The sequence below is a fragment of the Mauremys reevesii genome, linkage group 6, assembly GCF_016161935.1.
Source record: "Mauremys reevesii isolate NIE-2019 linkage group 6, ASM1616193v1, whole genome shotgun sequence".
Taxonomy (NCBI): domain Eukaryota; kingdom Metazoa; phylum Chordata; order Testudines; family Geoemydidae; genus Mauremys; species Mauremys reevesii.
Window position 1 is genome coordinate 14654711 of NC_052628.1, and position 21832 is coordinate 14676542.

At 40.4% G+C, this 21832-nt stretch overlaps 1 protein-coding gene across 2 annotated transcripts in view; it reads right to left on the reverse strand.

Annotated features, from left to right (window-relative positions):
* Positions 1 to 21832, reverse strand: part of DYM (dymeclin) — a 367304-nt gene that overhangs the window by 98587 nt on the left and 246885 nt on the right. The window contains exon 15 of one of the 2 annotated variants that reach the window (XM_039543377.1): positions 14286 to 14450. The exons of the other annotated variant lie outside the window; for it this stretch is intronic. Within the exon in view, the coding sequence (XP_039399311.1) occupies positions 14286 to 14450 (165 nt within the window). The remainder of the gene's footprint in view (positions 1 to 14285; positions 14451 to 21832) is intronic. 2 annotated transcript variants of the gene reach the window in all.

The following is a 21832-nucleotide window of genomic DNA, read 5'->3' on the forward strand; positions in this document are numbered from 1 at the left end:
TAAATTATATAATTAATATACTCAAGTTCAAAACGGTTAGAGCTCAAATACACAGGGACCTCCTTACCACATCCTTTCATAAGCATTCTTATGGATCAATGTTTTAATGAATCAATGGACCTCCAAAATCACACTAGAGAACAGGAAAACCAACTATAACATGTAGGAGGAAAAAAACGCTGAGTTATCATGGGAGACCTCAAAGTTTCATGCTGCCAGTCCTAAAGTGTCCTTAGAATTCCTAAAAATTATTTATGGCAATTTCCTAACTCAAAGTGTTGAATCCAACATGAGGGAACTGTATATTAGACCTGATCTTGACAGATCAATTTCTCTTTATAGCGAAACTAAAAATTAGTGGTTGAATAGCTGCAAGTGATCATGACTTGATTATTTTGTTTATGTATAACAAATGTAAAGTCCAAACCAGTAAAATATATATATGGTGCTTTTAAAGGATCAATTTCCAAAGGATTAAAACAATAATGAACCAAATCAGCTGGGATAAATAATTTTAAAAGACAACTGTCAATGATAATTGGAAACTGTTTATAAACATTTTACTAGACACCCAATGCCACAATTAAGAAAGAAGGGAAGCAACAACCTGTCTTAGAAGGGACATGAAAACAGCTATTTTTTTGTTGATAGCAATGAATATAAATTAGAAGCTAGGAATTACAGAATATTGATAAAGGAAGCAAAAGAACACAAGCAGAAATCAAGGGCTAACAGAGCTAAAGAAAATAAGGAGTTTTTAAAGTATATAAAGAACAAACAAGTCCTAACAATGATATTGGTCCCATACTAGAAATGGTACAAAAATCAATAATGCAGAAAAGGTAGAAGTGGTCAATAAATATTTCAGTTCTGTATTTGGTAAAAAGAGATGATGTATTTATATCTTATGATGAAATACTTTCCATTACAACAGTAACTAAAGAGAATGTTAAAAAGCAGCTACTAAAGTTAGACACTTAATATAATATACATTTTGGATGTAATATACCTAAGACTTCTGTAAGGCATTTGGCTTGGTTCCACATGACATTTTGATTAAGAAATTAGAACCACAGAAACTCAATATGCCATACACTAAATGGATTAAATACTGGCTACTGATAGGCCTCAAAATGTAATTGTAAATGGAGAATCATGATCAGGTAGGTATGTTTCTATTGGTCAATCATAGAGATAAATTCTTGGCATTATACCATTTAATATTTTTATCAATGACCTGGAAAAAAACCCAAAATCATTACTGATAAAATTTGCCGTGGAACAAAGATTGGAAAGTGGCAAATAATGACAAGCAGAGGTCACTGATATGGAACAATCTTGATTGCTTTGTAAGAGGGATACATGCAAACAATAACCATTTTGATGGTACAACCACTACTAAAATACTGTGTTCAGTTCTAGTATCAGACTTCAAGGAGGATGCCGAAAAACTGGAGAGGGTTCAAAGAAGAGCCACAAGAGCGATTAATGGATTGGAAAATGTGCATTATGGTGATAGGCCTCAAGGAGTTCAGTCTATTTAGCTTATCCAAGAGAAAGTTAAGCGGTGACTTGATCACAGCCTATACGTATCTACACAAGGAACAGAAATTTGATAATCTATCAGCTAAACATATACTAACATTCAATGTCTGGAAGCTGAAGCTAGACAGAGTGGAAATAAGGTGCTAATTTTAACAGGGAGACTAATTAACCATTGGAACAACTTACCCAGGGTTGTGGTGAATTCTCCATCAATGGAAATGTTTTAAATCAAGACTGGATGTTTTTCTAATAGATACGCCCTAGATCAAACAGGAATTAATTCAGGGAAGTTCTATGGCCTCTGTTTTGCTGGAGATCAGATTAGATGATGACAATGGTCTATTCTGGCCTCAAAAAAAAAAGTATGAATCTAAGGAATGTCCTACAACAAATACTAAATGAAAAGATAGAGAGAGGAAAGGCTGCAGCAAAATTTGCATGCATTTTTATTTTGTGGTTTGCCATCAGACATAACCTAAAGAAAGAGACAGACAAGACAAACAAACCTTTGTGGGAGATGGGTTTTCTTACATAAAGAAAATCAGTCTAATTAAAATGGGTATACTGGCCCATGTCTCAGCAGAACTAATCTCTTGCATTAGCACCCTCACAGACCATCGCGACCATACAGAAAGGCAATATTAGCACTGGATCTGTATTGCTATTAGCCATGACCCTATTTGTAATTAAAGCTGCAATGATTAATGAATATATTTAGTTACACAAATCATTTATTTTGATTTGAAAATGTTTAACTGAATATTCAGGCAGGCAGTGACATTAGGACTCCAATCCTGTAGCTGAATGCATGTCAGCAGGACTCCTGTGTGAATAAGGCTGTTGGACTGGGGGTCTGGGGACATAATACTCTAAAGTTCCCTGCCTCCTCTGATGGTCAGAGGAGAAGTCAAAAATGACACTGAAGTTTGGAGCCTGGGTGATGGGGAAGATGGTTGTGTTAGCAACAACAGCAGAGAAGAGAGGAAGAAGAGAAGGTTTGGGAGGGAAGAAGAGGAGCTCAGAGTTCCCCAGATTGAGTTTAAGCAGGTGCTAGGATGTTCAGGAAGAGGTGAGAGGTTGAAAGGAAGGGGTAAGGTCAGAGGAGGAAAGGTAAACTGAGAGTTGCTGGAACAGAGAAGACAGACGAAACTATGAGAGAGAGAAGAGAAGGGGACCAAGGACAGAACTTCTCCCTCCCAAACAAACACTTCCCCCCCCAGTTTTCAAGGACAGTGGTTAACTTTAATTTATCAGACCAATTAATTTGTAATTGTTTATTTGGTGTGTGAGGGAGGGATAGCTCAGTGGTTTGAGCATTGGCCTGCTAAACCCAGGGTTGAGAGCTCAATCCTTGAGAGGGCCATTCAGGGAACTGGGGTAAAAATCTGTCTGGAAATTGGTCCTGCTTTGAGCAGGGGATTGGACTAGATGACCTTCTGAGGTCTCTTCCAACCTCTAATCTATGATGACCCAGAGGTCTCACGTAATCCCCTTTTCAGGAAGTACATGGTGATAAACTGAGCAGCAGCTAAACAGAAAACAAAACACAGCCTAGTGGGCCAGAAATTGGATGAACATGGTGTGACTCTGTATGGAATTTGGGGGACACTTTAGGATATTATGAATATTGTAAAATAGCAATGAGTTGTGCCAGATATGCTCTGTAAAGTATTTGCAAAAATGTTATAATTTGCCAAGTATGGTAATCTTGTATATGTGTGTGTATAGTAAGTTATATGTATGGTATGTCTGTAGTTCCAAACTTGTGCTGTTCATCTGGGTGATACCCCCAGACAGATTGGCATCAGCACTGCCTTGCCTGCTTGATGGTCCATCAAGGAGCAGCAACTGTACAATGAACCCATTGAAAAGGCCAGGGGCTACACCTTATGACTGAGCAAGGCATGCAGGGGCCTGCCTATGGCCAGAACTCTAAGGCTTCCAGGCCATGTGCTGGACACCTTGTGTTTGGAACAAAGGAAATAGAAACTGCATGGCAAAAGACTATAAAAGGCAGCTGCATCTTCTTCATTATGTCTTCATCATTCCTGCTTCTTACCTCTGGAATAACCTTTCTACAAACGAAGCTCTAGTCTGAGCAAAGGACTTCCATCCAAGCTGTGGATGTGTTCCAGAGGGACTTTCAAGCCAGCAAACTCACCAATACTGCTAAGAACCTGATATATGGACTTTGAAGTCTCTGTATATATGTGACTGCTTTACCATTTAACCTCTTCTTCTTGTTCTTTCTTTTTTCTTTATAATAAACCTTTCATTTTAGAGACTAAAGGATTGGCTGGCAGTGTGGTATTTTGGGTAAGATCCAAACCTATACTGACCTGGTAATGTGGCTGACCCTTTGAGGTCAGAAGAACATTTTGTATAGTGAGCAGAGTTTTTTAAATAACTCCTCACTGTACTGGACCTACACGCTGATTAGGAGCCAGAGAACTGGAATGCAATAAAGGGGGTGGTGTGATTTCTTTTTTGCTTCTTGATAATCAGTGTGGGGGATCAGAAGCACAGTTTGTGACTGGTTGGGGAGATTAACTTTAGTGTTACCCACCAGTCTTGGGAGTATCTGTTCTCCCTTTTGCAGCCTGCCCTGACCTTGGCATTTCCAGTGAGGGCTGCTCTAGGCACACCTGGGTCACACGTGGGTAGTTATGTACTCTAATATTACAGTAATATTCTCTGAATTATTGTTTCTCTTCTCTCTCATTTTCACATGCCAAGTGTATTACTGTCCTCAATTTAAAAATGTAATAAAGTTACAGAATTAAATACAGGCCATAAAGGCCACACATTATAGAAACACACTTTAAACAATGGCATTCTACAGCTTACATTTCACCATCATAATTCCATTAGAAAAGATCCCCTTTATATAAAGACATGAGAATAACTTAGACTCAAAATTTTACCTTTTTTAAAGTTAATATAATCTTATGGAGAACGTCCTCTATGTTGTACCTGTAGCTTTTGGTTTTGAGCTACTGTTTAATGCATCACTGAAAGAAAGATAATATCTACATAGAGTCCCATTATAAACAATAATTTCTTCTCCCTCTGTTGGCTCATTAGTCACAATCAAAATATTATTTCCCAAGTTTTACTGTTTTAAGCTTTGTTGTTTTCTGTGTTGCTGTTGCCGTGTTGGTTCCAAGATATTCGAGACACAAGGTGGGTGAGGTAATAATTTTTATTGGACCAACTTCTGTTGGTGAAAGAGACGAGCATTAGAGCTGCACAGAGCTCTTCTTCAGGTCTGGACAAGGTAATCAGAGGATGGAAACATCACGATGTATCTCACGGGGCCTATGCATGCCTATCACAGCATGTGGTCTACCTCATACAGTGCACTACGTGCCCCAATAACAACTGTGTGGTTGAAACCAGACAATTGCTACTCTTTCAAAAAAGCTTGTCTCTTTCACCAACTGAAGTTCATCAAATAAAAGATATTACCTCACCCACCTCGTCTCTCTGATCTAAACTTTTGCAAAACAAATGAATCACCTCCAGTTATTAGTTCAGTCCACTGGTTTTTATTCATTAAACAAACAGATTCCTTTATTTGGCATTAGTTTCGATGTAAACGGGGCATCAGTGATGAATGCATTATAAGACCAATCCACAATATATTCACTCAAGTGGATTTCAGTTCAAACAAGTAAATAAAAAGCATACATGTGTATCATACACTAGTATTATGATTGATATTAGCAGATTCAATGCGAAGGTATTGAAAACAGCTAATTAAAGCTAATAAAAATGATTTCCTGCTAAAATACAGCAAAATAGACACAAGAAGCATAAGAGAGCAATGAAATCATAACCTCCATTTACTCAGCCCAAAAACACAAAGATCAGGTAATTTCAGCAGATAACCATTGTCCATATTACAAACACAACCATGTCAAAGAACTTTGTTACAAGAATGTCTGCTACGCAGGTTACAAACAAGGTTTCAGTCTTTGGCATAGGATGGATCTTAACCTTATTTTATAACAAGAGCTAGGTCAGACCATGGTGTATCCGAGGTCTTTAAGGTGGTCATATTTCTAGTGTAGTCAGGGACTAAAATTTTTCTAAAAACTTTTTACAGATTTATGAAATCTCAAGATTTATAAAAGCTATACAAGCAAATATCCATTCACAGGCATGCTATTAAAGGAAGGCGTTGACTTTACAATAGGTAAAATATTTTAAATTTAAATAACCCTTCTAGTAGGAGAACAGTTACTAATCCATGTACATACTATCTCTGCAGCAGACTATTCATTTTATTTGTTACAATCCATGGGAATATGTATATTCTAAGAAGTCAGTAAAAGGAATCGTTCAACAAATACATACAAACTTCTGGATTGCTGGGAAAATCAATACAGATTTGTTCAGTCTTATGATTCTTACTAATGTACTTGCAGTTGTGCAAGTTTTTTCCATCTGTAAAACCACCATGGCATTCTTTTTTAAAGAAGTCTCAGGCCCCGAAGAGCACAGTAATTAAATTTACATTGTCTTCAGTTTGTGTGGAAATTAACCTAATTTCCACAGAGGAAGCAGGGTTTGCTCTTTGTTCCTTCACATTTTATTTCAGCATTTTAATCTTTCCTTATGCAAAAACCAACCAAACCAACCTCCCCCCACAACCAAATAAAAAAGGCCAAATTTATTATATTCTGTACCTTAAATTACTCCATTTACAAATTAAGAGGAAAATTCTATCCTCCAGATCACACTGTGTCCTCATTAAAGCCAATGGGAGCCCCAGGTACACAACTAAGGGTAGAACTGGGCATAATGATAAAGCCAGCAACTGCGGGATCCCAGACACAATATTATAAATGTATACTGCAGCACACTAAGTGTATGCTATATAGGTCCATGGAGAATGCTAATCCCATTGGGTCTCCATAGCATTCTCAACAGGATGCAAAGCCTTTGCCCAGAGAATACAAGAAATATTGGTTTCTAGATCATGCTAATATGTCTCATACTCAGACATTAATTTGCACAGCAGACTGCAAAATTTATGCAAATACCACAATGCTCCCTTCACTGCATTAGTAATTTGGACTAATTTCTACTTCAAACTACTCTGAATACTAAACAAACTTGCAAATCTAAACTATCTACCATACATGTAGAACAGAACAGCCTTCAAAAGAATAATAATTGGATTTATATTTGTATTTAATAGCATCTACCCAAGCTCTAGGTTCTTTTACATATAGATAATATATAAAAATAAAAAGGAATATAAAAGACAAGCACCACCCCGAATCCCATTCAGCCTCCAGCCCTGCTCTGCCTCCAAGCCAGATCCAGCCCCAGTCCCACTCCAACACCAACCCTGCTTCGCCTCCATCTCCAGCCCAGCTCTGCCCTCATTCCCTCTCTGCTCCCAGACCAGCTTCTCTCCCATCCCCAGCTCTGCTGCTGAGGAAGCCTTGGCTGTGCACTAACGGGGGAAGAGGGGCACAGATAGATTCTGTTAATGGGGTCACCAAATGAAATTAATAGGCAGCAGGTTTAAAACAAATAAAAGGAAGTTCTTCTTCACGCAGCGCACAGTCAACTTGTGGAACTCCTTACCTGAGGAGGTTGTGAAGGCTAGGACTATAACAATGTTTAAAAGGGGACTGGATAAATTCATGGTGGCTAAGTCCATAAATGGCTATTAGCCAGGATGGGTAAGAATGGTGTCCCTAGCCTCTGTTCGTCAGAGGATGGAGATGGATGGCAGGAGAGAGATCACTTGATCATTGCCTGTTAGGTTCACTCCCTCAGGGGCACCTGGCATTGGCCACTGTCGGTAGACAGATACTGGGCTAGATGGACCTTTGGTCTTACCCGGTACGGCCTTTCTTATGTTCTTATGTTCTTATGTTCTAATGGTAAGGGGGAAGGGCGTGTGACTGGAAAAGTTTGTGCACCACTGCTCTAAGGCATGTTTTCCACTCCTTTAACCATTCTCATGGCTCTTCTCTGAACCCTCTCCAATTTTTCAACATTCTTCTTGAAGTGTGGATACCAGAACTGGACACAGTACTCCAGCAGTGATGGCACCAGTATCAAATACAGAGATAACGTAACCTTTCTACTCCTATGTGAAATTCCCCTGTTCATACATCCAAGGATCACATTAGCCCTTTCAGCTACACCATCGTCCAGGGAACTCATGTTTATCCTACATGACCCCCAAGTCTTTTTCCGTTATTGCTTCCCAGGATAGAGTTCCCCATCCTGTAAGTATATAGCCTGCACTCTTTGCTCCTAAATGCGTGACCTTACATTTGACCATATCGCAACACATATTGTTTGCTTGCATCATTCTTACCAAGCAGGGGCGGCTCTAGACATTTCGCCGCCCCAAGCAGGGCGGCATGCCGCGGGAGGCGCTCTGCCGGTCGCTGGTCCCGCGGCTCCGGTGAACCTCCCGCAGGCGTGCCTGCGGAGGGGCCGCTGGTTCCGCCTGCGGAAGGTCCACCGGAGCCGCCTGCCGCCCTCCTGGCTACCGGCAGAGCACCCCCCGCCCCAAGCACGTGCTTGGCGTGCTGGGGTCTGGAGCCACCCCTGTTACCAAGTGTGGCAGGGGTAAACCCCTTGAATGCCCAGCTAAAATGCTGGCTAAGCCCTGCCGTTTGATAAGGAGGCCAAGTGCAGGGGCTCGGGTAGCCAGCAGAGGGCCAGGCTGCAGGCCCTAATGGGGGCTGACTCACAGCAATGACTGGAGTTAAATCTCGGCAGCTGGGCTGAGGATGGGAGGGCTATAAAAGCCCTGAGGAAAGCTCAGCCTGGAGGCTAGCCTGGGAAGAGACAGGAGGGCTATATCACTGTCTCCCCAGCCAAGGAAAGGAGCCTCATGGGCCAGCAGACCCTGGGGAGGGTCTAAATGTGGATAACTGTTGGGGGAACAAAGAGGGCTTGCACTGCTGCACGGTAAATAAAGACACCAAAGAAGGAGAGGACTATTTATTTAACCAGCCAACACAGGGCACAGGCACAAGAGGGTGCAAGCGTGTGCGGACCCTGTGACACCAAGCAACCCAGATAGGTCTATGTCATTAATCAGTCACGTTCATTATTTACTACTCTCCCAATCTTCGTACCATATACAAACTTGATCAGTAATGATTTTATGTTTTCTTCCAGGTCATTGATAAAAAATATCAGATAGCACAGGGACAAGAACTGACCCTTGCAGGACTCCATTAGAAACATACCTGCTCAGTGATAATTCTCAATTTATTGTTACAATTACATTTTGAGATCGGTTAGCCAGCTTGTAATCCATTTAATGTGCCAGGCTGATTTTGTAGGCAGTATTGGTGTAGCTGTGTTGGTCCCAGGATATCAGAGACACAAGGTTGGTGAGTATCTTTTATTGGACCAACTTCTGATGGTGAGAGAGTCAAGCTTTTGAGCTTACACACGATCTGAAGAAGAGCTCTGTGTAAGCTCGAAAGCTTGTATTTCTCACCAACAGAAGTTGGTCCAAAAAAAGATATTACCTCACCCAATTGCTCTCTCTAATGTTCACTTTGTATGGTTCTAATTTTGTATAGTTCAGAATGTTACATGGTACCAAGTCAAATACCTTGCAGAAGTCTATTATAGCAAGCAAACTTGTAATCTCATCCAAAAAAGATAGTTTGACAAGCTCTATTTTCCATAAACCCATGCTGATTGACATTAATTATAGTACTCTCTTAATACCCTATTTAGTCCTGTATCAGCCACTCCATTATTTTGCTTGGGATAGAAACTTAAAATGCACACATCATTTCAGCTATAACTGCAGCATTGCTACTGCAATCTTATGAGCCCAAGTTATTAGTTTAGTTTGTTTCTCATTGATGGCTTGATCAGCAAAATGCTGTGCACTCCTGTAAAGTGTGATCTCCCTCAACTCTCAGTCAAGTCCCTCTGATGTAAAAGTGAATGCTCAGTCTCTTGCCTATCTGAGCACTTTGCACTTGAAAAAAAAATCTACATTTTAAAAAGTGTCTAATGATTCTGGATGCTCAACTTGATAACTTAAAGGGACTTGATGTTCAGAGTGCTGATGCAGTCTCAAGTTGGGTACCTAAAATCACTAGTCACTTTTGAAAATTTACACCTGGCTTCTTATTCCTACCATGATCTTCTTAAGTTATTGTTTTTTATTCTGGAGTTATAATGACTTTTCCTTCTGTTTAATTCCTTCTAATCAGACACTGGGATTGAATTCCAACAGTACAAGGCTCTGTGATTTTTTTGTCTTGATACAAATCATAGTCTGCAATGACTGCGCACGTGCTTAAATTTATGGAAGTGAATAATTCCCACTGACTTCAGTGGCACTAGGACTTCCCAGGTCTGCAAAGTTAAGCATATGCTTAAGTCTCTGCAGGACTGGGGCTTGCCTCCAAAAAAAAAAAAAAAGGGCCTACATAATCTTACTGTGCAGTTCCTGTGGTTATATAAACCTAAAATAAAATTACAAACAATATTCACAATAGCTAAGACTAAAATTTCGACAACATATTCCTTTCCTTTTCTTCCTCTAGCAAAAGCTTGACTCAAATAAATTCCAGTCATTTTTTCTTTCACTCTATTACAGCGGTTCTCAAACTTCATTGCACCGTGAACCTCTTCTGACAACAAAGATTACTACACACCACCACCTCCGTGCCAGGCGGAAGCCACAGCCTGAGCCCTGCTGCCCCGGGCAGAAGCCCTTGGGCTTTGGCTTCAGCCCCCTGGTGGTGAGGCTCGGGCTTCTACTTCAGCCCCAGCCCCAGGCCTCAGCGAGTCTAACACCAGGTCCAGGCCACCCTATTAAAATGGGATTGTGACCCACTTTGGAGTCCCAACCCACAGTTTGAGAACCGCTGCTCTATTGCTTCATGAATTTGCTTACTCAGTTTACCAGGCTCATCAAAAACCTATTTCCTGGTCGTTCTCTCTCTCTCCCTTCTTCCCACACAGAAAATAAAACTGTCCTTAATTTGTTTAGCATCCCCAAAACCATTATCTTGTTAGCTGCCTTTTGCTAATACATACATCAAGGAGTCTGTTTCACTTTCTAGAGTTATTCTCTAGGGATGACTGGAGCTCAAAGAGGTTTGAAATGGACATTGAAGTATACATGACTAATAGAACATCATACAATGAATATGTAACCAAAAGGAAACCATAATGGTTGAAGTTAATACATTTCATGAGTTAGAAATACCATGGAAATCAATAACTAGTACAGCCACAACAGAATTAAGACAGTATCAAACAAATCTAAAGACTGTGATCCCAGCTTCAAGTATTTATGCTACACGAATGTATGGTATAATAAAAAAACAATGTGTGTGTCCCCACAAGTCACCAGAGTGACATTGTCATTAAGACAGAGCTGAAACCTCATTCTCCTCTTTAAGTGCCTTGAGAACAGGTACCACAGGCTGATAGTGCTCAGGCAATACAAGTGATAACCAAATACATCCAACCCCACCTTTTCTTCTTTTAAAAGCCCATTCATTTTAACCAGTGTTTGTTGTTCAACAAATGTGGTATAAACATGTTTACAGATCCAAGAAACAACAGGTCATCAGAAGCTTTTACAAGTCACCAGTCTCAAAATGTGAAAATAGTGTTCAACAGACACCAACTAAAGTAAATTTAAAAAAAATTAAATATAACTTGCAATGAGTAAGAGCAGGCATGAACTGTGTTACTTTTTCTTAACTCTGTCACCTCTAGAGGTTCCATGATGCCCTTCCTTCTCCCTCTCTTTTTTTCTTTGACGTATGCTCTCCCCCTCTCCATTTAAAAAAAATTAAAATGGTATTACTCTTCACAGTACATATGCAAATAAAATGCCTGATCCCACGTGGTGCTATGGAGGGGAACACCACCTCACAGGAGCAGATACACGGCTTCAGAAGATTAACACACTATTTGTACAGTTTTTGGAGTCTGATTCTATTGTCCTTACTCAGGGAAAAGTCCCACATATTTCAGTGGGAGTTTTGCTGGAATGAGGACCACAGTGCTGTAGCGCAGTAGGAACTGTACTACAGCGCAGTGGGAGTTTTGCTGGGCTCAGCATTAATGAACTGGTGTAATTCATTGCTTTCTGTGCTCACTTCTGATTTTTGGAGTATAAATAATATTTGCAACCTCTAAGATAGGATAAAGGTATCGATAATGAATACTACAGTAAATGTTTGTACAGAATTTGTGCATGAACCCACACTGTCGGTACGAACACCTAAGTTTTAGATGCTTTTCACCAGCTCCTTTTATACCCAACACATAGAACTTGATTTTTTTTTATCTACAGATTTATACAGAGTTTTACTTTTAGCTGAGAAAAGCTCACATATTGGTAGGGGTTTCCATTCCCAAATCATTAATTATCCATATAAAAAAGAAATAGCTAACACAAAAAAGGCAGTTGAATATTTTCATGAGCACTGTTTTTTATTTGAAGTATTTTTGGTTTAAACAACCTCAGTTTGTCTTGTAAAAAGATAGCTTTTTAAACTGAAAACCACATTCTCAAAACTTCTTGGGGTGATATATTCTGATACCTCTCAACTGGTATACAGGTCACATTTCATAAAAGAATAATGTCAAGTTAGTTGATAGTTTATAAATATGTATTCATTATTTACAGTATTCCAATACCAAAGCTGTTTCCTTCCACTATCTATAATTACATGCTTTGTTATTGTAAAGCTATTTTAAGTGCTGAGCTGTTGTCACTTTTTGTATTTATTTATTTTCAAGAACATATGTTTGGAAGGGAAAAAGGTGCTCACATTTTGTAAACAAAACAAGATTTTTTGGCCTTCCCAACACACTGTAATTCATAAGTATAGTTACTGGAAAGAAACCACTGATGATTTTCATGATCCCAGCACTCAGTGTTGGATCATTTTGACTGCACCATTTTAGAAGAGCTTTACAATTGTGCTGAGTGCTGATTGAAAGGTTCCTTCTATTCTACATAGGTTTTTATATTGCCCCACACCACAGTATTATCTGAGCATTTACTATTGGGTGTGTGCTCCACTCTTCCATCCATCCCCGTAATTGCCAGCACAAGCGCAAGTAATCTTTCTGCCCCTGCATCTTAGTTGCAGGAGTCTTGGAAATATCCCTGTGGTACTAAGTGGTTGCAGTAGTAGCTTGGGGTTAGAGGTGAGGAATTCTATCTCCAGGTGGAACAAACTAGTTTCTTTTGTTTTTTAGTGGTTTCTTACATTTAATTTAAAACTAACGCTTAATAAATATATACCCAAAGCCCTAAATACAATTTGGCTCAACAATATCCATTTTAATAGATTTTCTAGAGTTTTGCAGATTAATTAGCATTTTTAGTTCATAAACTATAGTCAGGGGCCTCAAGCCAAAACGGGTCATTTGGGCACTACCACAATACATATATTTACTAATAATACAGATATATAACTAACAAATGAATACACAGAATAATTTTATATTAAACCATGTCATTATATGTACAGGATTTCAGTCCCTAGCACAGCATAACATTTAGCCTGTGAATTTTTCTTCATTATTATTACTATTACTTTTAAGCAATGCCTTTGTATTCTTTACATTTTTTTAAAATAGTGTCTTGTCTTCCTAATTAGTTGGTGATTGCTTCTGGGATTGCTAGATTTTCATTGCCTGTTAGGATTCTTTGGCATGATTCCCCATCATTATGGACTACTATAAAATTCATACAAACAGAACTATTTCAACTTGCATGCCACAGTTTCTTCTTCCCTGGATAATCAAGCTGGTTTTACTTATGTTTACTGTGTGGTCTGTTGCTATTGTACGCTTGCTTTGCTGGGAAGCTGCATTTCCATTCTGGATTCTTTCCATGTTCTGGTCAATTTTGTCATGCAATTTTTTCCTTGCTTTCCTAAAACTCTTAGCATCTTGGATAATACATTAAATTATCTACCTACTCAACAGAATAGTGAGCACAGAACTATTTTTATTTAAAAAAAAAAACAAAAAAAAACCCTTATGTTTTGTCCTTCTTAGTAGAGATTTTTAAAACATTCTTTCTATTTTACTGTTTTTACGTATGATCTAATAATTCTGGTGACTTTCTATTGTTATTTGGGATTGATGGCTATTCATTACTCTCCCCATTATATCTAATCTAATCTACGATATGTCAAAAAAATGGCAGCTCTCAGCTTACTGAAATGAAGTAAGGTTCAAGAAAAGAGAGAAGGCTCTATCTCCATTCCCTAAACCAACATTGCTGTAAAGACTATCTGCAACAACAGGACTCAGGCTTGTGTTTAAGACAGATGCATCGCTATACCAGCTCTGCAGTGCAAAGCAAATACATAATTATGCAGTAGCTTGAATATTATAGCCCATGAGTCTTATATTTTAAATATTATGGAATTTTGGAAGAATATTAACATAATTTATATCTAATGTAAAAATCTAAAGCTTCCAAAGGCTGCACACAACTTATGAAAGCTTGTGCTCGACTTATGGTGACAGACACTATGTCGTGTACCACAAAACCTAACCGTTGGGTCCTCTATTTATACCACACTTGTTATGACGCATATTTAGGATTCCATTAGTTGTATGATATTAAAGATACAAATAACCCCCTTGACCATTTCATGTTTTACATCTGTTCACTTAAGCATGCAAAGATCAGTCACACACAGCATGCAGCATGCAATAAATGCAGAGCAGAGGTTAATAACCTGGAAGCATAGGATCTGAGAATGTGAGAACAAGTTAAAGACAAAAGTTCCTCTCCATTGTCACTGAGGGTCGAGAAGCAATGCTGCAGCGTAGAGCAGTGAGAGTGAGGGAAATACAGTTTGTCCAAGACATATACATATCTCCGCAAGTGGCGGCAGGCATAACTGAAAGACAAGGGTAAAGGGAGAAAAACAGAAAGAGGAATTTTCCTTTAAGAAAGCCAATTAATGTTTTATGTCCAAAGAGGTTTTGTGCCGACACTTAGCAGAAGATGCCAAACAGAGCAAAGTAGCAGTTCAAACTAAAACAACAAAAAATTAGAAAGGCAGAAAGAACTGATAGTCTGTGGTCATGTGCTGGGGAGTTTGCCAAGTTTGGGGGCTTGTAAACACACAAAAAAAAAGAAATAAATTTTTAAGCTAACTTTTAACTTGGCTTGAAGATGAACACATGAGCCTTTGGACCTGGTTTACAATGTTACCAGAAAAAAATGAGAATATTCATAGAATTTAACTGGCTTCATGGAAAATGACATCTTACCCCCAAGAAGTGAAAAAGTCATGTAGAATTACTGAATCATTGCTTTGAAGTACTTATGCACCCTAAAATTCCAGCAGTGGAGACAGCCTATCAGTTATTTCTAGTTATTAGAACAGGGTTGGTCAGTCCTTCCATGAGAAACCACTTGAATTTATTTTCAAGAAATATACACTTCTGTCTTAGAGTTGGCAGATGGCGAGGGTTCTGGGGAAATCACTCTGAGATGTTTGGCTTTAGTGTTAATAATACAACATGTGGACAGAAACCCTGAAAATATGTTGATCACTCTTGAGTCAAAGTTCATACAGTATGTGTCAATGCTGTTTCACACGATGTCCTCGCACTCATGAATTTACTGGAGGACAAGCTGATCAATAGAACAGTTCACCTGCAATATATTGTACTGCTCTCACACTACCATGTGTACACACTTTAGATCCACAGAAAATGTATATCACTACAGTTATTGTATAGTAAGGGAGTAGTGTATGCACAGTACAGATTAGATCATACACACGCAGTGACCAAAGAGAAGACTCAGGCAATCTGCTCAGGGTACAGAAAGTGGCCACATTGCCCAGAAAATTCCTTAAATTATCTTTTAGCTCATGCTAATATTTAAAAAGAGAGGAAATCGTAGGAAAAAACTTGGCTCAGCATAAAATGCTGAATAGTATTCCATGTATTCTACTGAAGAATTGAAGATTATTTACCCAATTACTTTTATTTTGGTTTAAAGTTCTGTGAGTAAAATTCTGACCTCTGTTATGGGGCATACTAGATGGAGAAAGAAAGAGTAACTACTGTTATTACTGCTCCCCCACCCAGCAATTCAGCACTCAAAGTGCTAGAGTGACAGAGTGGTTTTCAGTCTGGACACTAAACCACAACCTTATGGGCCTGCATACTATAATTATTTAATATCCCCCAAAAGTGTGCTAGACATTTCATGGAAGATAGATATGGTCTCTACCTCAAATGGCTTACAATCAAATCTGGCACTTTAGGGGCATATATGCAGTCCTCCTGTCCATAGCACATATGTTGCAGTGTTCAGAAGTAGCGAGGGGTGCTACCATTGAAAAGGACCAATAAAGTACAACTCAGGATGTGTCTTAATTGCAGATTTAATTCAAGTGCTCAGACCCATGTGCCAATCACATGTGTTAGCTCAGGGATCTCAAAATCAAATCACCACAAAGGCCACATGAGGACTAGTACATTGGCCCGAGGGCTGCATCACTGACACCTTTTCATATAAAGATACAAAAGTCCCCCCCAGCCCCGCCCCCACTCCACCCCTTCCATGAGGCCTCACCACTGCCCCGCCTCTTCACACTTCTTCCCCGCCCCCATTCCAATCCCTTCCCCCAAGTCCCCACCCCAACTCCGTCCCCTCCCTGCCCCCATTCCAACTCCTTCCCCAAATCCCTGCCCCTGCCCTGCCTCTTCTCCGCCTCCTCCCCTGAGCATGCAGCTTCCCGTTCTTCCCCCCTTCCTCCTGGAAAGCGCTAAGCACCACCAAACAGCTGTTCGGTGTCGGGAAGCGCCTGGAGGTAGGCAGAGGAGCAGGGACGCAACACGCTGCGGGTGAGGGGAGCTTGGCACCTGCAGGAAATAACTCCGGGGGGGAGCTTGGCGGGCCACAGCAAATAACTCCGTGGGCCAGCCGCGTGTTTGAGACCCCCGTGTTAGCCTAACCCATGTGTGAGCAGCCATACTGCAAAGTTGTACCCAAGTTACCGTGCCCTCTCTGGTGCTGCACTCACCAGTGTGTGTTGCTAGGACTTCTGCGGGCACATCTCCTGTGGTAAGCTGAGTTGCTCCATGATTCCTTCCTAGTGAATTGAGACAGAACTTGTCTGTCTCTCTGAGCACACAGAAGGATTGTGCGAAAGCACTGGAGGATTATCAGCACTTGAGTGATTTAACCTGCATATTCAGTGCAAAGCGTGTGGGGTTACTAGCTCAAGTGAAAGCAGTACCGGAGCTCTAGCCTATATCACCAGCTGGGCCAGCTAGCTTGGGTTTAAAGCACCACCAAATTCAGGAGAGGTTTGTGCGTGTGGACTGGAGCGGAGTTAGGGACAACACCCAAGAAACAGCCCAAGTTAACTCTGAAGCATAGTCATACTCTCAATGTACAAACCTCCCCTGAACCAGACTGCAGTTTAGATTATAAATTCTTCAAAATATGGGCCATGTCTTTGTATGTTTGTACAGTTCCTGGCACAGCAGAGCCTCAATTCTGATTGGGATCTCTGGGCACCACTGCAATAAATAAATAAATAAATAAATAAATAGATGGCTGTGGGACTCTGTGGGCAGCGCTGCTCTGCTATCCCGACTTCCATGGTTCCAAATAGCAAGGCAAGGCCTTATCTATATTCAAAGTTGAACCAGTTTAACCTATAAACTGCTGAATAAACACTCAATCATATAAACTTGGCTTATATGGATTTAACTTAATTTAGCATTGAATTAATTTAAGCTATTAATGTAAGCATAAATATGAGAGTAATATAAATTAAACTGAATTAAAGAATGTCCACACTGTTTTGCACCAGTTTAACTAAATCAGTTTTTAAAACGACTTCAGGTTAAACTGGGCCAACTCTGTATATAACCAAGGGTTATATACTCTCTCAGTATATGTGTATGTAAAGAAAAACAACAGTGAAATTTGGAAGATAGAGCCAATACCAGTTTAAACATGGATCTTAACCAGAGTCTGAAAACTAATGTTCCAATGGGCATTCAAACTACAATCAAATGTTATGGAAAATTTTGTGATTTTTAATAATTTTATTGGGTTGACTATTTTCATTTTAAAGCAAATGCCTATTTTGTATTTGCAATTCATTATTAAAATTTCTGAAAAACACACGATTACAGCAAATGAAGAATACTGTTAAATACTGAGGGGTAGGGATATGTGCATTCACACATGCATACACATACTCTCTCTCTCTCTCTGTGTATGTGTGTGTGTGTATATATATATATACACACACACACACACACACACAATACATAGATATAGATAGGCAGATATTTAATCCTAAACACAAAAAGCCCAAGCATGTATTTTATCCTTTAAAAAGAAAAAGAGGCACCAGCACAGCAAATTAGATTTGTGCATTTTCCTCTTTTAAATAGTAAAACATCAAACTGAGTATCTTGAGATTTGATAGTAAAATGTTAAGGAATCAATATCAACTTCCAATAGTTCAAATTTGGAACCTCTGGGTAACTGTAGCCTGGGAAATCATTAAGTGTGGTCTGGAGTTATCCCATTAAAAACAGTTGTTCTTACTTAAAAGATGAAACTTTGCCATTTTCTGAGATAATGAAAATAGTAAAACATCTCTAGTGTCTTCTCACCATATAAATATTTCCAGGGTTATATGATGCATAAATCTGAGAAGTTATTAGTAATAAAATATTCTCATCTGCTCCATTAAATCTAAAGATATCAAATTCTTAATGATCTGGAATAATTTCCTCTCTGTAAGAATCAAAATAAGACCCAAGACCAGTGGTGGGCAAACTACGGCCCACGGGCCGGATCTGGCCCGTCATAACTCCCTGCCTACCCTGGCCCCGCGCCGCTCTTGGAAGCGGCCGGCACCACGTTCCTGCGGCCCCTGTGGGAGGGGGAGCAGAGGGCTGCCCTCGCCTGCACACACCGCCCCCCGCAGCTCCCGTGGGCTGGGAACGGGGAACTGCGGCCAATGGGAGCTTCGGGGGACGTACCCACAGGCAAGGGCAGTGCTTGGAGCCCTCTGTGCCCCCGTCCCCCAGGGGCCACAGGGATGTGATGCCGGCCGCTTCCGGGAGCAGCGCAGGGCCAGGGAGCCCGCCCTGGCCGCGGTGCGTGCCTCTGCCACCCCAGAGCCGCTCCAGGTAAGCAGCACCAGACCAGAGCCTGCACCCCGAACCCTTTCTGCACCCTGCCCCCTAACTCCCTGCTCTGAGGCCCCTGCCGCACCCTGCCTGCACCCCAACCACCCCCGCACCTCAACCGCCTGCCCTGAGCCCCCTCCCACACCCCAACTCCCTTCCCTGAGCCCCCTTGTACACCCCACACCCCTCCTATGCCCCAACCTCTTGCCCCAAGCCCCTTCCTGCACACTGCACCCCCTCCCACGCCCCGCACCCCAACCCTCTGCCTCAGCCCTACATTCATGGCCCTGCATGCAATTTCCCCACCCAGATGTGCCCCTTGGGCCAAAAAGTTTGCCCACCCCTGCCCAAGACCTTACAATGACAAACCAAAAGAAAATGAAATGTGCATAGAGAAAGTAATTTAAATAAGAGATTAGCATTACTATTACAGAGCCCAAAGTGACAGGAACATAAGAATGGCCATACTGGATCAGACCAGTCAATATAGCCCAGAATCCCATCTTCTGACAGTGACTAATGCCAGAAGATTCAGAGGGAACGAACAGAACAGAACAATTATCAAGTGATCCACCCCTGTCATCCAGCCCCATCTTCTGGCAGTCAGAGGCTTAAAGACACCCAGAGAATGGGGGTGAAGCCCTGACCATCTTGGCTAATAGCCACTGATGGACCTGGCCTCCAGGAACATATCTAATTCTTTTTTGAACCCAGTTATACTTTTGACCTTCATAACATCCACTGGCAACTAGTTCCACAAGTTGACTGTGTTGTGTGAAGAAATACTTCCTTTTGTTTGTTTAAACATGCTGCCTATTAATTGCATTGGGGGTTCTTGTGTTATGTGAAGGGGTAGATAATACTACTTTATTCATTTTCTTCACACCAATCCTAATTATATAGGCCTCCATCATATCCCTCTTTAGTCATCTCTTTTCTAAAATGAACACTCCTAGTCTTTTTAATCTCTCCTCATATGGAAGCTGTTCCATATCGTTCATCATTTTTGTTGCAATTCTCTCCACTTTTTCTAATTCTAATATATGCATCTTCTTTGAGATGGTGTGACCAGAACTGCACACAATAGTCAAGGTGTGGGCGTACCAAGGATTTATAGAATGGCACCATGATATTTATTGTCTTATTATCTATCCCATTCCTAATATTGTTCACTTTTCCAACTGGTGCTGCACACTGAGCAGACGTTTTCAGAGAACTAGCCACGATGACTCCAAGGTCCCTTTTTTGAGTGGTAATAGTTAACTTAGATCCCATCATTTTGTCTGAATAGTTGGGATTATGTTTTCCAATATGCATTACTTTGCAATTATCAACACTGAACTTCATCTGCCATTTTATTGCTCAGTCATCTAGTTTTGTGAGATCCCTTTGTAATTCTTGGCAGTCTGCTTTGGACTTAACTCTCTTGAATAATTTTGTATTGTCTGCAAACTTTGCCACCTCACTTTTTACCCCTTTTCCCAGATCATTTATGAATATGTTAAACAGCACAGGTCCCAGTACAGATCTTTGGGGGACCTCCTCTATTTACCTCTCTCCACTGTGAAAACTGACTATTTATTCCTACCCTTTGTTTCCTATCTTTTAACTAGTTACTTATTTGTAACAGGACCTCCCCTCTTATCACGACTGCTTACTTTGCTTAAGAGCTTTTAGTGAGGGACTTTATCAAGTACACTATATCCACTGGATCATCCTTGTTCACATGTTAGTTGACACCCTCAAAGAATTCTAATAGATTGGTGAGGCATGACTTTCCTTTAGAAAAGCTGTGTTGACTCTTTCACAACATATCATGTTCATCTGTGTCAGATAATTCTGTTCTTTTCTATAGTTTCAAGCAATCTGCCTAGTACTGAAGTTAGGTTTATTGGCCTGTAACTGCCAGGATGGCCTCAGGAGCCTTATTTAAAAATCGGCATTACATTAGCTATCTTCCAGTTATCTGGTACAGAGGCTGATTTAAGCAATAGGTTATACACCACAGTTAGTAGTTCTGCAATGCTAGAAAAAAGAGGAGGAAAGGGAAGACAGGAATCTAATAGACACTAAAATCAAGGTGAAAAGAGTCAATAATATGCTAACTACAAAAACAGTAATTGCCTTTTAAACCAAAATGTACCTAGAAAGTTCAAGCTGCAGCAGAGTTAGTTGAAGGAATCTTCCATCACCTGGGCATGCCTGTCTGCTCTAGCTGGAGGTTTATTTACCTTCTCTGGCCTACAGTTCTGACATCTACCACAATGCTCTCTCCCCTGCTTGTGGCCTCTTCTAATTTGGCCCAGAGACATATGTGAGATGAGGAGGAAGCATGCAACAGTCACTGCTATTATCCACTGCCTCCCCATTCCAAAAAAGCTCCAGCAGAAGATTTTAGAGGCCTCCCCAGCCTACCCTATAGTCATTAGATATGTGAGAAGCATAAGTGTATTTTTACTATCCTCTTGATATGCCCCTTATCATGTCTGTGATCCTAAAAGCACCCCAGTGCCAACTGACACACAGTTATGATACGTAGCCAAAAGGGGCATGTAATTTATCACCGGAAAACTCACAATTCACTGATCATTACTATTATTGCGTGGTGTATGTATGGGTAACATATGCAAAGTTACAAATGTGTGCTGACATTATGTTCTTAAAATGTGTCCCAAATAGGACAAAAGTTACCCACCCCTCCCCAGACAAAGGAATGTGGTTCCACCTGCTTGAATGTGTCTCCAAGGTAAATTGAGAGACACTGGACATGTATTTACATAAAAAGTAAACAAAGCCATCAAGCTGAAAGGAGGTTGCAACCACTCATCTATTACCAGCAGGGGAGGAACCAGCATGAAGTCTTCACCAGACTGCATGGCATCTCCTCCCAGCAGGAGAAAAGGAACTTTAAATCAGGTTTTAATCTTAGGAGCATATTTTGCTTTTGGTTACTTGTAACCCTTTCTATCTTTATGACTTATACTTGGTATCGCTTAAATCTATGTCTTTCCGATTAATACACTTGTTTTATTTTTAATACAAAACTACTCAAGATAATTAAGTCCCAGGCAGACTACGAAGAGCTACAAAAGGATCTCTC